The sequence below is a fragment of the Podarcis liolepis genome (genome assembly GCF_965112155.1).
Source record: "Podarcis liolepis genome assembly, chromosome: 3".
Taxonomy (NCBI): Eukaryota; Metazoa; Chordata; class Lepidosauria; order Squamata; family Lacertidae; genus Podarcis; species Podarcis liolepis.
In genome coordinates this window covers 87,119,722-87,136,479 of record NC_139557.1, presented here as the reverse complement: position 1 = coordinate 87,136,479, position 16,758 = coordinate 87,119,722, and the positions used below count along the sequence as shown (strand labels likewise).

Here is a 16,758-nt window from a genome sequence, read left to right as displayed (position 1 = left end):
AGCAGTGTTTATGTCTTACTTTAACGTGACAAACTAATATTCACTAGATGTATAAATGGGCAGACTTGGTGAAAGGCAGCTTACAATGTTCCTAAAATGCAGGGGGTGAACGTTCAGATCCCCTAACCTGCATGCTGCTTTTCATGTTTTTGGTTTTTTTGTATGTGTGAATTGGACCGGCATATGAATCAACAAACATGGTTGTCTCTGTTGCATCTATTTTCACCCACAGACATTAAAAAAATAACACTAGGGCTCTACTTTAACATTTTGTAATTTGTTACAAGGAATAAGTACTGCCATTGGGATTCTCTTTGTGTGTGGCTGAATAATAGTGAGGGGATACCTTCAAATTGGGTTTAGCAGTTGTAACGCCAGTGATCCTGAGTCAAATAACATCCCCTGACTTTTAAAAAGTAGTCATGTTAAAAAGAAACTAAGGTAGAAAATACTCAGGAGAAGATATATGCCTGAGCGCAATTTTTCCCTTCACTCGTTTTTCATCAGGTATCATCGGAGACAGTAAAATTACATGTCATCTTATCTTCAAGTATAGTTAATATAGATAGTCTTTAGGTCATGTCCTGGAAATAACACTGCCTTTTAAAACTTTTTTTGTGTCAAAATCAAATATATTGGCAATCTGTTGGCCATAACCTGTTACAGGATAAGAGTCAGGAAGAGTAACACACAAATCATATCCTTCTCCCTCACTCCCTGCGGTTCCCGCTGCTGTTTCTGCCTTGGTCCATTTTAAAATTCTGCTTGCTTCCAGAATGTCTGCATTTTGTTAGCATGTATCATTTTACATTCTGTGGCAACAATATGCTAAACTTGGGCGGAACTGTTACGTGCACAAAGAATGAGAACAGTAATTTTCAACCTTGTATCCCATTCTTATTTTTCTTTTCTCTTGCAGCACGCATTACTTAGCTAGTTGAAGGACAGAAGAAAAAATGCAGAAAAACATAGAAACAAGATACTGTTGGTTTTGGCAGTCCACTTTTATAAACAAAGTGACACAAATTGAGGCAGAAATTCCTCAGGGATAAGAGAAGTGAACCAAAAGACTGAAAATGCAGCACAGAGCAAAGTCCCTTCCAGATGGTGTTTTAAATAAATTTATCAGGCGGGTATGAAAGACGATAATGAACATTCAGAATGGGGAGTGGCAGCCTTCCCTTGGGAGCCGAAACAACATGGTACTTTCTGTACATTGCAATTATTTGATTGCTGTCTAATTTCCCAGTGTGCAAACAGTACAAAATCATTAATACAGTATATATCAAGAACTTTATTAGAGAATGGCAAGTTGAACAATTGCTTTGGTAAATAAATAAATAAATAGCATTTGTGTTGAAATGGATTATATAATAAATAAACATTAAACCAGATTTCAAAAACACATCCTTAAAACCAATATGCACATCAGTAAATTGGAATAAATTAATTTGTGAGTAACGTCCTAAAATACATACTAGCTACTGAATACTACAAAAATTCCAGAGTGCTAAATCTTGATGGGCTAAGAAAATATTGGTTGCAAATGCTTTGATATAAAACAGCAACAAAACAATTGTTACAGGTTTTAGCTTTGAAATACCTTATCCCCATTATGAACCCGAAGGGAAGCATTTGATTATTTAACCTGAAACAAGCCATCTGTACATTTGAGCGATATTATTATTTATAAAGCTCCATAAGCGTGTTTTGATTTTATTGTATATAGTTTTTAAATTGTTCTGCGCTGCTTAGGGAGCCTTGTTGTTGAAAGATGGGCTGAGACTTTAAAAAAATAAATACATAAATACTTTATGCAATAGAATAAAATGAATTGGGAGGAATTACGAGAGGGAAGAGAAGGATCAGAGAGAGGCAAGAAAGAGATGAATATGAGGAAATGTAGATATATTTATTTATTTAAAGTCTGCAGGAGCAAAATGCAAAATAGGTCTGAGGATGGATCAGGAGAAAAACAGTGGAACTATCTAGGTGTTTGGGGACAAAACATTTTTGTAAGGGAGACATTTGTCTACCAGGAAAGGTGGTAGACCCAAGTAACTTTCTTCACTGTCGGCTTATGTCAGACTATAGCAACATAATTCAGGTCTCAGTACTAAAGGATTCACAGCATTTCCATTTCCTAGTTGCTTATGTAATTAGGGATTTGTGAAGCATTAGCTTCAAGTTCTCCATGGTTGAAAACATTTTGGAAAGACAGACATATAATGTTGGTGTACTTTATAGTAACATCAGACAAAAGGGCTCATGTAGTGGACAGCTTCCATGATGATCGTGACTGCAACACATGAAGCAGGAGTAAAAGTCATGAAAATAATGTCTGCTCCCTCAGAAGGTTGGGGACTATCTTTCCTCAGAGGTTTTTAAGCAGAGGTTGGATGGCCATTCGTCTTGGATGCTTTAGCTGAGATTCCTGCATTGCAGGGGGTTGGACTAGATTGCCCTTGGGATCCCTCCCAACTCTACAATTCGAACTTCAGCTGAAGCACTTGAAAACGCCTATTACACATTTACACAGAGAGTCTACTGAGCCTCCTCCAGCTTGGATCGCTCAGTTGGTTGGAGCACAGTGCTGATAATCCCAAGGTTGCAGGTTTGATCCCCATAAGGGACAGCTGCATATACCTGCATTGCAGGGGGTTGGACTAGATCAGTGATTCTCAACCTGTGGGTCCCAGATGTAGTTGGACTACAACTCCCATCATCCCTGAGCTCTGGCCTTGCTAGCTAGGGGTGATGGAAGTTGAAGTTCAACAACATCTGGGGACCCACAGGTTGAGAAAGGCTGGACTAGATGATCCTCAGGGTCGCTTCCAACTCTACAGGTCGATGATTCTATGATTACACACACACACACACACACACACACACGCATTCTGAACTCAGAATTAAAGATTCATAAGAATCTGTGCTGCCTTCAAGAGTCCCTCAACTTATCTGAAACCACAACTGAATGGCATAAGTAGGCCTGGGGAAAACTGTAGTGTTAGCAAATGATCTTCCAGCACTCAGGCCCACTTGAAGAGATTGCAACCAAGATCACCTAAATAAAAAAATTCCTTCCAGTAGCACCTTAAAGACCAACTAAGTTAGTTCTTGGTATGAGCTTTCGTGTGCATGCACACTTCTTCAGATACGCATGCACACGAAAGCTCATACCAAGAACTAACTTAGTTGGTCTTTAAGGTGCTACTGGAAGGAATTTTTTTATTTTGACTATGGCAGACCAACACGGCTACCTATCTGTAACTAAAGATTACCTAAAACAGTTTGCAATGAAAGGTTCACTAGGCAGTTTAAATTATTATGTGGAGTCCACCAGTTCTAAAGCGGCAAGTGTTGTGTTCTTGGAGCAACAGTGAAAACAATACTGCCCAATGCTGTAGCTTCTTTATTGCCAGTACCACTGCTTTTTTTAGTCACTGTGCATTAGGAGTTCCTTAGAAGGTTGGTTGGCGTCTTGTACGCCTGCTTCTGGCAACTCCTGCAGCCAAGCTGGTGCTAAAAATATTACTCTGGTTTCCTTTGGACCACATCAGTGAGGCCAAAAGGGAGCCATCATCTGGGCAACCCAGGACCTCCATACACACCACCCAGGCCTGCACCCTGGAGAGTGTTAGCTATTTCACTCCTCCAATGCTGCATTTGTGATTGGTGTAAATCACATACCTGTCTGAGAAGAGTGTGGGAAATGGAAGACAGTCTTATCTCTTCCGCTGTATGTACTTTGTAATGTACTTTCACTTTTACTTGTGCTTTTTGTTCTCTCGGAGCTGGAGAGAACGGATGCCATTATGCTTTTGTCTGTACATAGTGTGTAAATAAATAGTAGATTAGCTCTGCGATGTCTCACGCTTCTTGCTGTGTTATGCCAGAAGTGTAGTGTGCATATACCATCTGGTATATGTCGCTAGACGCGCACTGAAAGAGAAGGGAGATGTCTTTTCCAGAGCTGTGTGTACCGGAGAACGCTCAGAATTCTGGGGGCTTGCAGGCACCCCCAGGGCGTTTTCTACTTTGGTGCTGCTAACACAGTGGATTCACTTCATCCCTATAGGTGCACTCCATTGTCTCTCAAGACAGACTGGTGCCAACAACAACAAAAAAGTGCATTGCCATTCCTATCCTGGTCCACAATTCCATGTTGATCCTAATATTGAGGTTGTCTGCTTTCAGCAAAACAATTGCTATGATATTAACCTGTCTAAATACTTATTTGCAATCCATAATTTTGTTCTAGGGCTGCTTTGGAGTTAAAGGTTCTCTGGCCTGCCCTGGTTCAGACAGTTCTCCCATTCTTATTCATTATTAATCTATGCTCTGAATCATCAGCCCATGTGTTCCTGCTTATTTTTATTCTTCCCCAGAAATAGAAATGGATGGTTGTCTGTGCCTGCTTTTGATCTCTTTTGTATTTTAATTTTCAGTTCCCACTGAGAACGTTGCAACGGTTGCAGACTGTGCCAGTGTGATTGAGGGCGTAAGCCGAAGTCGCAATGCCTTGCTGAATGGAGACACAAAGAACTATGACTGGGATTCTGGGTATACATGCCATCAGCTAGGCAGTGGTGCTATCGTAGTGCAGTTGGCACAACCTTACATGATTGGATCAATTCGGTAAGATTTCTTTTTTATGAAAAGCTAGTTCACTACGGGGAAAATTCATGCCTCCTGGATACCTTCCATATGCAGCTTCAATTTCTTTAAGCTGCATCTGAAACAACACCATGTGTTAGTTGTTAAGATAGAGGATGGTGTATTTTATTTATAAATCTTTATAAGTTATATTTATAAGTTAAATAAATAAAAGGGGGTGTGTGTATCATGTAGAAAGGTCAGTTGCTTTTCCTTGCTATGAGAATATTCTTCTCGTGATGCAATAGCATGCAGAACATAACTTGAAAAACAAATCATGACACACATTTAATATTAAAATAGTGACATAACTTGTTGCTGGGGATGGCATCAGAAACAGAGTGCTATAGATAATTCTATATTATTATTGTTGTTATTATTATTATTATTTCTGATATTTATCACAATCCGCATAGCCCCCAAACATGCCTCTGTTAATCTACCTAGTTCAGTTTTTTTATTGCTTGATATAGTTGGAAATCATAGGCTTAGAAGACTCAATTAGTGCCATTTTCAGTGCCTGTTGACTAGCTACTTCTGTGTTTTCTTAAAATAGACGCTTAGATATTTTCTCCAGCTTACCTCCTCCTCCTCAACTATGAGGTTTATGGGGTAATGGGGATATTGGACAGAATGTTGGTGTTAGACCAAGGAAACATGGATTCAAAGCCATGAATCTTACCACATGATCTTAGGTGGAGAAATAGTAACAGCAAGGGTAAAAAGGTAGAAGGTAAATGACCCCTGAAAGCTAAGTCCCGTCACAGACGACTCTGGGGTTGTGGTGCTCATCTCGCTTTACAGGCCGAGGGAGCCAGCATTTGTCCGCAGACAGTTTTTCCAAGTCATGTGGCCAGCATGACTAAACCGTTTACCTTCCCGCCGGAGCGGTACCTATTTATCTACTTGCACTGGTGTGCTTTCGAAGTGCTAGGTTGGCAGGAGCTGGGACAGAGCAATGGGAGCTCAGCACGTCGTGGGGATTCGAACCGCCGACCTTCTGATCAGCAAGCCCTAGGCTCAGTGGTTTAGACCACAGCGCCACCCACGCGGGTAGGGAAGCCTTTTCTTTCTGGGCACCATGGACCAGTAGTGGAATGGGGGCAGAGGCAAAACTGGTCAGAACAATGAAGTGTGTGCGTGTGCCATAGGCTAGTTTTTACACACATATCCCTCTCCGCCCTACATCCAAGGAAGCAAGAAGAATCAACAGAGTTCAAGGCACATTCCAGCCAAGCAAATGCACTCAAAGAGGGTGTGAAGCATGACCAGTGGGGTGGAGTGGGGGGGGGGGAGAATTTCAGGAGCCAAATAGAGAGGCTTGGAAGGATACATTTGGCCCGTAGGCCTGAGATTCCCCCTACCTGCCTTACAGGGTTATTGTGAGGGTAACACTGCAGTCAGAGCAAGTACACTGCTCCTTGAAGGAAAGGCCAGATAATGCACTACATAATTCATACGTACTACACTATTTTTATAAAGGTAAGTTGAACTATTCAAGATGCATTATCAAAGAAACATGGCAAGAGCTTTGGACAATTCCAAAATCCTTAACTCCAAACATGAGATCTTCAGAAGGATTTCCCATGGATGTAATGTTTTGTATTTTAAATACAGTGGTACCTCGGGTTAAGTACTTAATTCGTTCCGGAGGTCCGTTCTTAACCTGAAACTGTTCTTAACCTGAAGCACCACTTTAGCTAATGGGGCCTCCCACTGCTGCTGCACCGCCGGAGCACGATTTCTGTTCTCATCCTAAAGCAAAGTTCTTAAACTGAAGCACTATTTCTGGGTTAGCGGAGTCTGTAACCTGAAGCATATATAACCTGAAGCATATGTAACCCGAGTTACCACTGTAAACAAAAACAAATAAGACACCAGAAAACCTATCCAGAACAGGCATTCTGTAAAATAAGCTATAAAATGAGTCAATATCCTTTTTATAAGCTCAGATCCTTATTTTAATTCCTCACAATTCATTTTTTCAAGTGCTTAGTGTATGTATTTATTTTTTTAAAGTCTTAGTCCATCTTTCAGCAAGGCTTCCTAAGCAGCTCAGAACACTTTAAAAACAATATATTATAAAATTAGGAGACACTTACAAAGCTTTATAAATAATAATACTGCTCAAATGTGCAGATGGCTTGTTTCAGGTTAAATAATCAAATGCTTCCCTTTGGGCTCATGATGGGGATAAGGTATTTCAAAGCCAAAGCTTATAACAATTGTTTTGTTGTTTTAAATCAAAGCATTTGCAAAATCCTTTCATTTATTAATGCTTTTCTTTGCCCTTTACGCTTTTGGTATTAAGACACTTTCATAAGTGAGGGATAAAATAAGGTATACTCTTTTCAAGGAGGCTTTTTCTGTGTGCTTTTGGGAAGTGTTGACATGCCACATATGACAAGATGAAAAAGAAAAGATATCTGAAATTACAGTGAATCAGTGCAAGTGGATGAAACTGCAGATCTCCCTACACTCGCAAGGATTAGTGAGAGTGGAACTTCACAGGCAGGCATTTATGGCTTACAAGTAGATCATTGACCTCCTTGCTAACTGGATATGGCAGCTACTAGTGACATACAGGTTCATTTTGTCACAAGGAAGTTCTTTTTTATTTCTGAAATACCTTCTATATTTGAAAGTAAATATATTCACAGATAATCAGTTTTACCACCAACACCCTCCAAACAAAGCTGTCAGGCAACGTACTCCCTCCTCCCCTTCCTTACTTCATTAGTATAGATTAACTCCTCAGGTTTGCTTCTAGTTAGAGAGCAACTTTCGTTGCAAAAGGCTTTGCAGTCTTTATATTGTTGGTCCTGACAACAGATATATTTCACTACTATACCAGATGTATTGATAAAGGAATTGCCGATGAAAGCCTACCACATTGTTTAGGGATTTGAATTATTGTAATCCAGTGGTGTTAGAGTCTCCAGGGAGTACTGATCAATGCTGCTAAAACAAATGCAGCTCATTGTGTGGTGCATCTAGACTCACATGTCACCCTAACAACTTACTGTCCATACATAGTGGAACTTTGGCTTCTCCTGCATCTGTTGCACAGCACAGATTGGGCTTCACAGATAACTGCAGGATTCTGAGAAGATCCAAATGTATCTTCTATTGATCAGTAAAAGTTATCAAGTGACCTTCAATGTAAGTTATCTTAATATTTTATTCTACGTCCCCCCCAAATATATATATTGAAGTACTTTTCTTTAAAGTGATATTTTTATGATTTTCACACATAGATTTGGATCATTCAGATGAAGCATTAGCTTTTTAGAGGTGACCAGGCAACTGTCTGTTTTTCGTTCACATTTATCACAAAAAGTCCCATTTCAAACTTGGAAACAGTTATATTTTAAAAAATCTAAATTGTGTGAATTACAGCTATTATCTTCTGGACAATTATATTATAAAACTTACATATTTCATAAAACTTACATATGGTACATACCAAACTCTATAGGCCGGGAGCCACCACTGTCCGCAGACACTTCTGGGTCACGTGGCCAGCGTGACAAGCTGCATCTGGCGAGCCAGCACAGCACACGGAACGCCGTTTACCTTCCCACTGGTAAGCGGTCCCTATTTATCTACTTGCACCCGGAGGTGCTTTCGAACTGCTAGGTTGGCAGGCGCTGGGACCGAACGGCAGGAGCGCACCCCACCGCGGGGATTCGAACTGCCGACCATGCGATCGGCAAGTCCTAGGTGCTGAGGTTTTACCCACAGCGCCACCCGCGTCCCCTATCTATAATACAGTGGTGCCTCGCAAGACGAAATTAATCCGTTCCGCGAGTCTCTTCGTCTTGCGGTTTTTTCGTCTTGCGAAGGACGGCTATTAGCGGCTATTAGCGGCTTAGTGGCTATTAACGGATTAGTGGCTTAGCGGCTATTAACGGCTTAGCGGCTTTAAGAAAAAGGAAACAAACTCGCAAGAACTCGCAAGACGTTTCGTCTTGCGAAGCAAGCCCATAGGGAAATTCGTCTTGCGGAACGACTCAAAAAACGGAAAACTCTTTCGTCTTGCGCGTTTTTCGTCTTGCGAGGCATTCGTCTTGCGAGGTACCACTGTACTGTGTATTTAATTACACACCACACCTTTATTTCACACTTGCTCCAAAGATGTGACGGGGTTAACTTTATCCTCACAATATCCCTGTAATGTTAGCAAGCTACCTAGAAAATAAACTCCTGGCAACATGCACAACAGAAGCTGCCATTGTAGTAAAAGTTTATTCTCTCAAAATACTATTCTTGCTTGGTATGTACCATATGTAAGTTTTTTTTCATGCTGAATATAATTACTAGAGTAAATCAGTAAAAAATGTATTGCATTTGTTCTGCACGAAAGGTATTACAAAAGATTTTTATGTATATCTAAAAACACCACACATTGTAAATTGGGCCCTATACATATCTCTTTACAGAGACATACTAGTACAGTGGTACCTTGGTTTACAAACTTAATCCGTTCCTGAAGTCTGTTCTTAAACCAAAACCGTTCTTAAACCAAGGCGCAATTTCCCTAATGAGGCCTCCCGTCACCAGTGCCCTTCCACCTTTCGGATTCTGTTCTTAGACCGAGGTAAAGTTGTCAAACCAAGCCACTATTTCTGGTTTTGCGGAGTTTGTAAATCGAATTGTTCTTAAACTGAACTGTTCTTAAACCAAGGTACCACTGTATTGTTTTAATGTGTCTATTTTTAAAAATCTAAATCCACCAAATGTGTTGCTAAAGTATGAAGAACAAACTTGTCAAAATTCTAGTGGGATTTTTCAGTGGCAGCTTAATGTTGTTACATTTTCATCCATTTAAAGTATTCAAAACACATTATTCTTGTGTTTTTTTCAGCACTGAACCTCCTCACAATAGCTCTGTGTTGCGGTCCTCAGAAACAAACAATCCAGCAGTTTTGTTTTTTAGAATTTGCTTCCCAAAAATGTCTCAAAGTGCTTTAACAATAAAAACATCAACAATAAAAAATGTATATAAAAACAGTTTCAAGTCTAATACAGACGTAGAACTCCACTTAAAAGGCTTGTTGAAGAAGGAAAATCTTCCACAGCTGCCAAATAGACTGTGCCAGTCTGATATGTGATGGCCGGAATTTCCAAAGTAGGTGCCACTGTGTTAAAAGCCCAGTTCTTATGCCATACAATATGGACTCGTATAGACTGCAGTGATCAGTTGGGTATATAAAGGATTAGAGAATCTTTTAAGTACCCTGCCCTCAAGAGCTTTGTACACCAGTACCATCACCATGAACTTAGCCTAGTAGCTAATTGGTAGCCATTGCCATTCTTCCGGCTGTGGTGTAACATGATGCCAATATTCTGTTCCAGTGAGTAGTGAACTACTGCATTTTTCACTAGCTATGGGGCAGCCCCACATATCGATTGATCGGTTATCCAGATCTGGGAACCACTCACCCACAATGCCTCCATCTTGCCAGTTTGTTGGCCCTCATCCAAGCAGTCACCAAGTCCAGGCACTGGTCCAGGGCTTGCATAGCATCTCCTTTTTCAGATAAATAATGCTGGACATCATAGTTCTGATCCTACTTGGTTGTTCCTAGAGAGTGAGGCTGGGAGAGTACTCTTTGGCCCCATGGAGCATGGGTAGGCAAACTAAGCCCCGGGGGCTGAATCTGGCCCAATTGCCTTCTAAATCCGGCCCATGGACGGTCCAGGAATCAGCGTGTTTCACCTGAGTAGAATGTGTCCTTTTATTTAAAATGCATCTCTGGGTTATTTGTGGGGCCTGCCTGGTGTTTTTACATGAGTAGAACGTGTGCTTTTATTTAAAATGCATCTCAGGGTTATTTGTGGGGCATAGGAATTCGTTCATTTCCCCCTCCCCCAAAAATATAGTCCAGCCCCCCACAAGGTCTGAGGGACAGTGGACCGGCCCCCTGCTGAAAAAATTTGCTGACCCCCTGGGAGCCTTCAGTGTGGCGTTCCACAGGGTGCAATTTTATCCCCTGTGCTTTACTACATGAAACCAGAGTGGGGTTATTCAGAGTTTTGGAGTAGGCTGTCAGCAATATGCTGGTGACACACATCTCTACTTTTCCTTTACATCTGCAGGTGTGGCAGTGGATGCGCTGGACCATTGTCTTGCCTCAGTACAGTGGTACCTCGGGATGCGAACGGGATCCGTTCCAGAGCCCCGTTTGCATCCTGAACAGAACGTAAGATGCGCATGCGCGGGTCGCGTTTTGCCGCTTCTGTGCATGAACCTGACGTCATTTTGACCGTCTGCACATGCTCAAGCTGCGAAACCCAGAAGTAACATGCTCCGTTACTTCCGGGTCGCCGTGCAGCACAACCCAAAAATACCCTGAAGCGTATTTATCCCGAGGTATGACTGTAATGGACTGGATGAGAGCCAAGAAGCTGAAGCTCAATCCAGATAACCCTGTTAGTAGGCCCCAGTGTTAATACCTAGACAGGATAGATGGGAAGTTGCCCACTGTTGATGGGGTTACACTCTGAAGGAGTGGGTACATAGCTTGAAGATCCTTCTGGATCCTTTGCTGTCACTGGAGGCTCAGGTGGCCTGGGTGGCCTGGAGTGCCTTTCATCAGCTTTGGCTGGTGGCCCTGCTGCACCCCTATCTTGACTGGGATAGCCTAATGTCTGTTGTCTGTGCTCTGGCAACCTTGAGGTTACATTACTGCAGTGCATTATACCTAAGACTGCCTCTGAAGACTGTTCCAAAACTTTGGCTGGTGCAGAATTCAGCAGCCAAGTCACTGACCGGGGCAAGACAGTTTGAGCATATTACACTGATCCTGGCCCGATTGCACTGGCTTCCAATTAGTTTCTTGGCCCAATTCAAAATGCTTATTTTGACCTTTAAAGTCTTAAGTGACTCGGGACTGCAGTATCTCAAGGACTGCCTCTTTCCTTATGAACCGACCCAGACCCTGCAATCACCACCTGAGGTCCTTCTTTGTGTGCCTTATCCATGAGAGGTCCATAGCGTGACACAACACAATAATGGGTCTTTTCTGTGGTGTCTCCCTGTTTGTGGAATGCCCTCCCCAAGTAGGCTCACCTGGCACCGTCATGACATATCTTTAGGCACCAGACGAAAACATTTCTCTTCAAGCGTTCAGCTGATTAACATTCTATGGCTTTTTAAATGTGTTCATGGGAGGAGAATTATTGTTTTGTTTTATTATGCATATAATAATTGTCCTGATGACCCCAAAGACACATTATATAATGAACTTTTTAAAAAGGCTTTAAAAATCCTTTTTAAAAAACCCAGAAACAATGCTGAAGTCACCAAAAAAGAGAGACATTTGTTCCTATATGCAGCATGTGTGTTACTTGTGCAAAAATGGAAAACAGATACGGCACCAACAAAAGAAGAATGGCATATCAAACTGTTACAATATGCAGAGCCAGCAGGGATGACCACTAGAATCAGAAACCAAAATGACAAAGGGTATAAAGAGGACTGGAAATATTTTTTTGAATACATGAAAAAGTATTATAAACAGACAATCAACCCAGCAGGATGGCAAGATTCTCAGCAGTGTAAGAAATAGTCAAAGTTTATATAAGGAGTTCTGATAGATGGGATGAACCAAGAAAACGTGAGAAAAAGAGAAGAAAAAAGGAACCATGGAAGGAGAGGATGGGAAGCCAGTTAAGGAATGTCTTTTGGATTTCTGTCTATTTATGGACTTTCCTCCCTTCTTTCTTAATTTCAGAGATTCTTCTCTTTTTGTACTGCTTTTGTTTATATCTTGTTGATATGGGAATGTATCAGAAATGCAAATAATTATAATAAAAACAAAGACAAATTATATATAATGTAGGGCCACAGTGAAATATATAGTGTTTATAGTTCTACAGGGAAACCTTGTGAAATATAAGAAAATGATATCATAGAATCATAGAGTTGGAATGGCCATCAAGGGCCATCGAGTCCAACCCCCTGCCAAGCAGGAAACACCATCAGAGCACTCCTGACATATGGTTGTCAAGCCTCTGCTTAAAGACCTCCAAAGAAGGAGACTCCACCACACTCCTTGGCAGCAAATTCCACTGTCGAACAGCTCTTACTGTCAGGAAGTTCTTCCTAATGTTTAGGTGGAATCTTCTTTCTTGTAGTTTGGATCCATTGCTCCGTGTCCGCTTATCTGGAGCAGCAGAAAACCTTTCTCCCTCCTCTATATGACATCCTTTTATATATATAACTGCCAACTATCAGCTAATCAAGAGCACTTAAAATCCTCTCTCTCTATATATATATGTATAATGTATATAATAATCCACACACACACATCCCATATGGGGGAGGGAGCAGAAATTCTGTACTCAACGGATAACAGAGTCTAGACCTGGGGTTATGAGCCAAGGAAGATTAATTCTGTGACTGCCCCATTTTAAAGCGAAACTCCTCTTCTCTATTTTTAATGGATACATATTCTCCCCCTAGAGTGCTAGGCTCTGAGATTCTTACTAAAATGTAAGGTGGTGCAATCAAATTTTTATTACACTCATTGCTACCTATTTCAATTAATGGACTTCTAGCAAGGTTGATGCTTCTGAGGCAAATGTTTAATATTCTGGATATTGCAGGAAGTGAGCCGGATGAACTTCAAGTTCACTCAGCATTTCTTCCTACAGCCCAGAGGGCAAGATTGACTAACGAAGGCTAATTTAACATTTTCTTCTAATATAAGAAGCCTTTGTAGCAGAAACAGCATTGCCCTAAACTGTCTTTTTCCCTGTGATGTGTGCAGTTCTGCCTCCTTCACTTAAACATTCTCTTTCTATCCTAGTGTATCCATCACAGCACAACCTAGCCTACTCATTAATGTTTACTGCGGTACCTTGCTCAGAATACATTTGAAGGATTAGTATGTGGCATGAAATGTGGCCCTTGTGCCCAGAGTGCACTAGTGAATATTTATACTGGCACCTGAGAGGCATTTTGTGGTAGTCTGAAAGGGCATTTCATGCAGGCTGAATTCTGTGCAACATGTATTTTTCTTTAGCTTCTAATTATTCAGATGGTATCATGGAGAGGCAAATAAGAAACTTCAGTTGGGCTACTGTTGACTTGTGCAAAAAAGTACAATTTACCTCTTTTTAAATTCACTTTCAGGGGTTTTGGTGGGTCAGCATTCAAAAAACAGAAAGGTAACAGTTCAGTGAATCAGGCCACATGTTGCTGACCTGGAAGTTGCTATTTTGTCCCCATATGCATGAATACTTGTCAGCAGAGGATAACACCTCAAACATCTTGCCTTACCCTATAGATGCCCAATTGACTTCTTCAGTCTGCCAAACTGGCACTGTTACAGGTGCTACACAATACTCGTTCTGTATTTGTAAATAATAATATTTTGGTGTGGCAGCACCCACAATTTGGGACTCTGTGCCTTTTCACATATCATAGAATCATAGAGTTGGAAGAGACCACAAGGGCCATCGAGTCCAACCCCCTGCCAAGCAGGAAACACCATCAGAGCACTCCTGACATATGGTTGTCAAGCCTCTGCTTAAAGACCTCCAAAGAAGGCAGGCTCTTTAACTGTACAGGTGCCTTCTAAGAACATTTTTGTTTAGACAGGCCTACCTAGATACGTGGAATGTTTACATGCATATTCTATGAAATAAATAAGTAAACTAAATCTCATGAAGTTCACTCTAATTTACATGGTCATTAAGTTACTATAAAACTCTTTATCCTGTTACACTGAGACATTTTAGGAGCGATAGTACATTTTACCTTACTGCATTTTTAGCTATTCTCATCCACAGTTGTGTGTTTTGCATCAACTTAATATAGGCTTCAGCACTGTGGACAGCACTTAGCGCCCTGTGTGGCTCTAGATAATGTTCGATATCAATACAGTGGTACCTTGGGTTGAGAACTTAATTCATTCCAGAGGTCCGTTCTCAACCTGAAACTGTTCTTAACCTGAAGCACCACTTTAGCTAATGGGGTCTCCTGCTGCCTGCCGCGCCGCCGGAGCACAATTTCTGTTCTCATCCTGAAGCAAAGTTCTTAACCCGAGGTGCTATTTCTGGGTTAGCAGAGTCTGTAACCTGAAGCGTATGTAACCTGAGGTACCACTGTAGTTCATCCTGCACTATACAGAACTCAAGTGTGTCCACAGAACCTGTTTGCCAAGAAACATCTAGAATTTACTAGCCTTCTTACTAGCATCTTACTGTACCTTCTTACTAGCCTTGAATATTTGAACCAAGGAAATGTATTGGGAATCTGAGGTGAGATGCGCACATAGCAAAAGTTACCCACAGTTCCAGCCACCACACGCAGGCAACTTATGATCCAAAATAGTTTACTACTGTAGAAGATTAGGCTTTAGTAATACAGTTCCATACGTTGATATACATTACAGTTCGTAGGCTTTGGAGATGCAGATACAGATATATACAAGTACAAAGTATCTGTGTTGTTCCAGCTTCAAGACGTAAAACAGACTCCGACTTACAGAGGGACTCACTGACTGACATGCCTTAACCGCTTATATAGATGGCAGTGGGCCATTGCCATAGCAACTGGCTTGGCTGATCATGCACCTCTTGGCTTATCTCATACACGGGATGATTTGTGCTCATGAAGGAAATTAAGCCCTTCCTCCATGTCCAGTTTCTCCAACAGGAAACTACAAAGTCCCGTAATAATTGTTGGATTATTTTGATTGTTGTTAGCCGCCCTGAGCCCAGCTTCGGCTGGGGAGGGTGGGATATAAATAAAAATTTATTAAGTTTATTATTAATGATAAAAAGTATTCTCTTGGGGGAAAATAATAGATTCCTTGGAGGGGATTACATATGTTTTTGCTTTTATCCATACTTGTAATTAAAAAGTGTTACAATGATTTATATCTGTGTTTATCTCATCACACATCTAAGATTCTGCCCTTAAGTTGACAGATATTTTTAATAAGCAAGTTAGCTACAATCTTGCTTAGAGGCACCAAAAGACTTTTACAGCTACATAGAAAGATAGTGGGTGAGAAAGCAGAATTTCAGATAGCTGAGTCTTTCTTCTGACCAAGTGTGCAACGATGCCTTTGGGAATTCTGACTGAATCAGCTCTAAATTTTTAATTTGCAGGAAGTCAGCACTAATGAGAACTTTAGTTTTCCTTCAGAAGCCTTTTATTTTTGCTTCTGAAATGATGACTTATTAATATTATTAACAGCCAGGCTTAAGCAAAGGGTTCTGGAACAGCTTTTGTAAAGCTTGTTTGACCAGCCTATCTTAACCCCAGACAGTGTCAAAGGTTTTAGAGATGTGGAGGGCAGTTTATTATTGAATTCCATGCCCTTTAGGTAAGCAGGCTTCTGAATTAGTTAATATTTTCCCAGAACCTAACAGGGTTTATGTTTATCTCATAGCTATCCACCAACAGCATCATTAAAGGGGGAAAATGAGGCTGCTGCTGGTGCATGGTGAAATAATTTTTGCAGAAATAATGTTTTTATCAGCAGTTGAAAGTAAACAAGATATCTTCAATAGGAATAAAGGAATACATTAAAGAAAACTTAAATATTCTTCTAAGAAAGCTGTATGAGGTCTGTATAAAAAGTTACACTTTTATTTTGGTAAGAGAAAGATGCGTGGTTAAATTGCATTTTAAATCTAATGTAGAAGCAGCGAGTTTTTCAGTTGCTTTGGTGACATGCTGCTGTCATTTGATATAGGCATGATAAAGATGAGATTGGCATTCACCATTCATAAATTTAAGAAAAGTCCTGCTTGTTATCTCTCAGATGGCCTATAAAAACTATTTATGGAAATATACTGCATTGCTTCCTAAATTTAAAAGATAGGAGATTCCCTCAGATTAAGAAAGGTACCATTGAGTGCAAGAGTATGCCTGCATGGTTATTGAACAGACTTAAGGAAGTTGTAGAAGGCAATAAGGATTTGTTCAAAAGGGTGGGGGTGTAGAGGAGCAGATTGCTAAAAACCTTAATCCAACAATAAATATGTCTTTAAATGTGTATCAGAAGCAGGAAACTGACCAGGGCGGCTGACCAGATTTGCACTCTTCAGGGTGTCTGTATATCTACTGATAAAAAAGTG

General features: G+C 40.7%; 1 protein-coding gene across 1 annotated transcript in view; it reads left to right on the top strand.

The window, feature by feature from the left end:
- The window catches only part of BTBD9 (BTB domain containing 9), a 152,614-nt gene that overhangs the window by 89,692 nt on the left and 46,164 nt on the right, over positions 1–16,758 (top strand). The window contains exon 9 of the mRNA XM_083497199.1: positions 4,449–4,638. Coding sequence (XP_083353325.1) covers positions 4,449–4,638 — 190 coding nt within the window. The remainder of the gene's footprint in view (positions 1–4,448; positions 4,639–16,758) is intronic.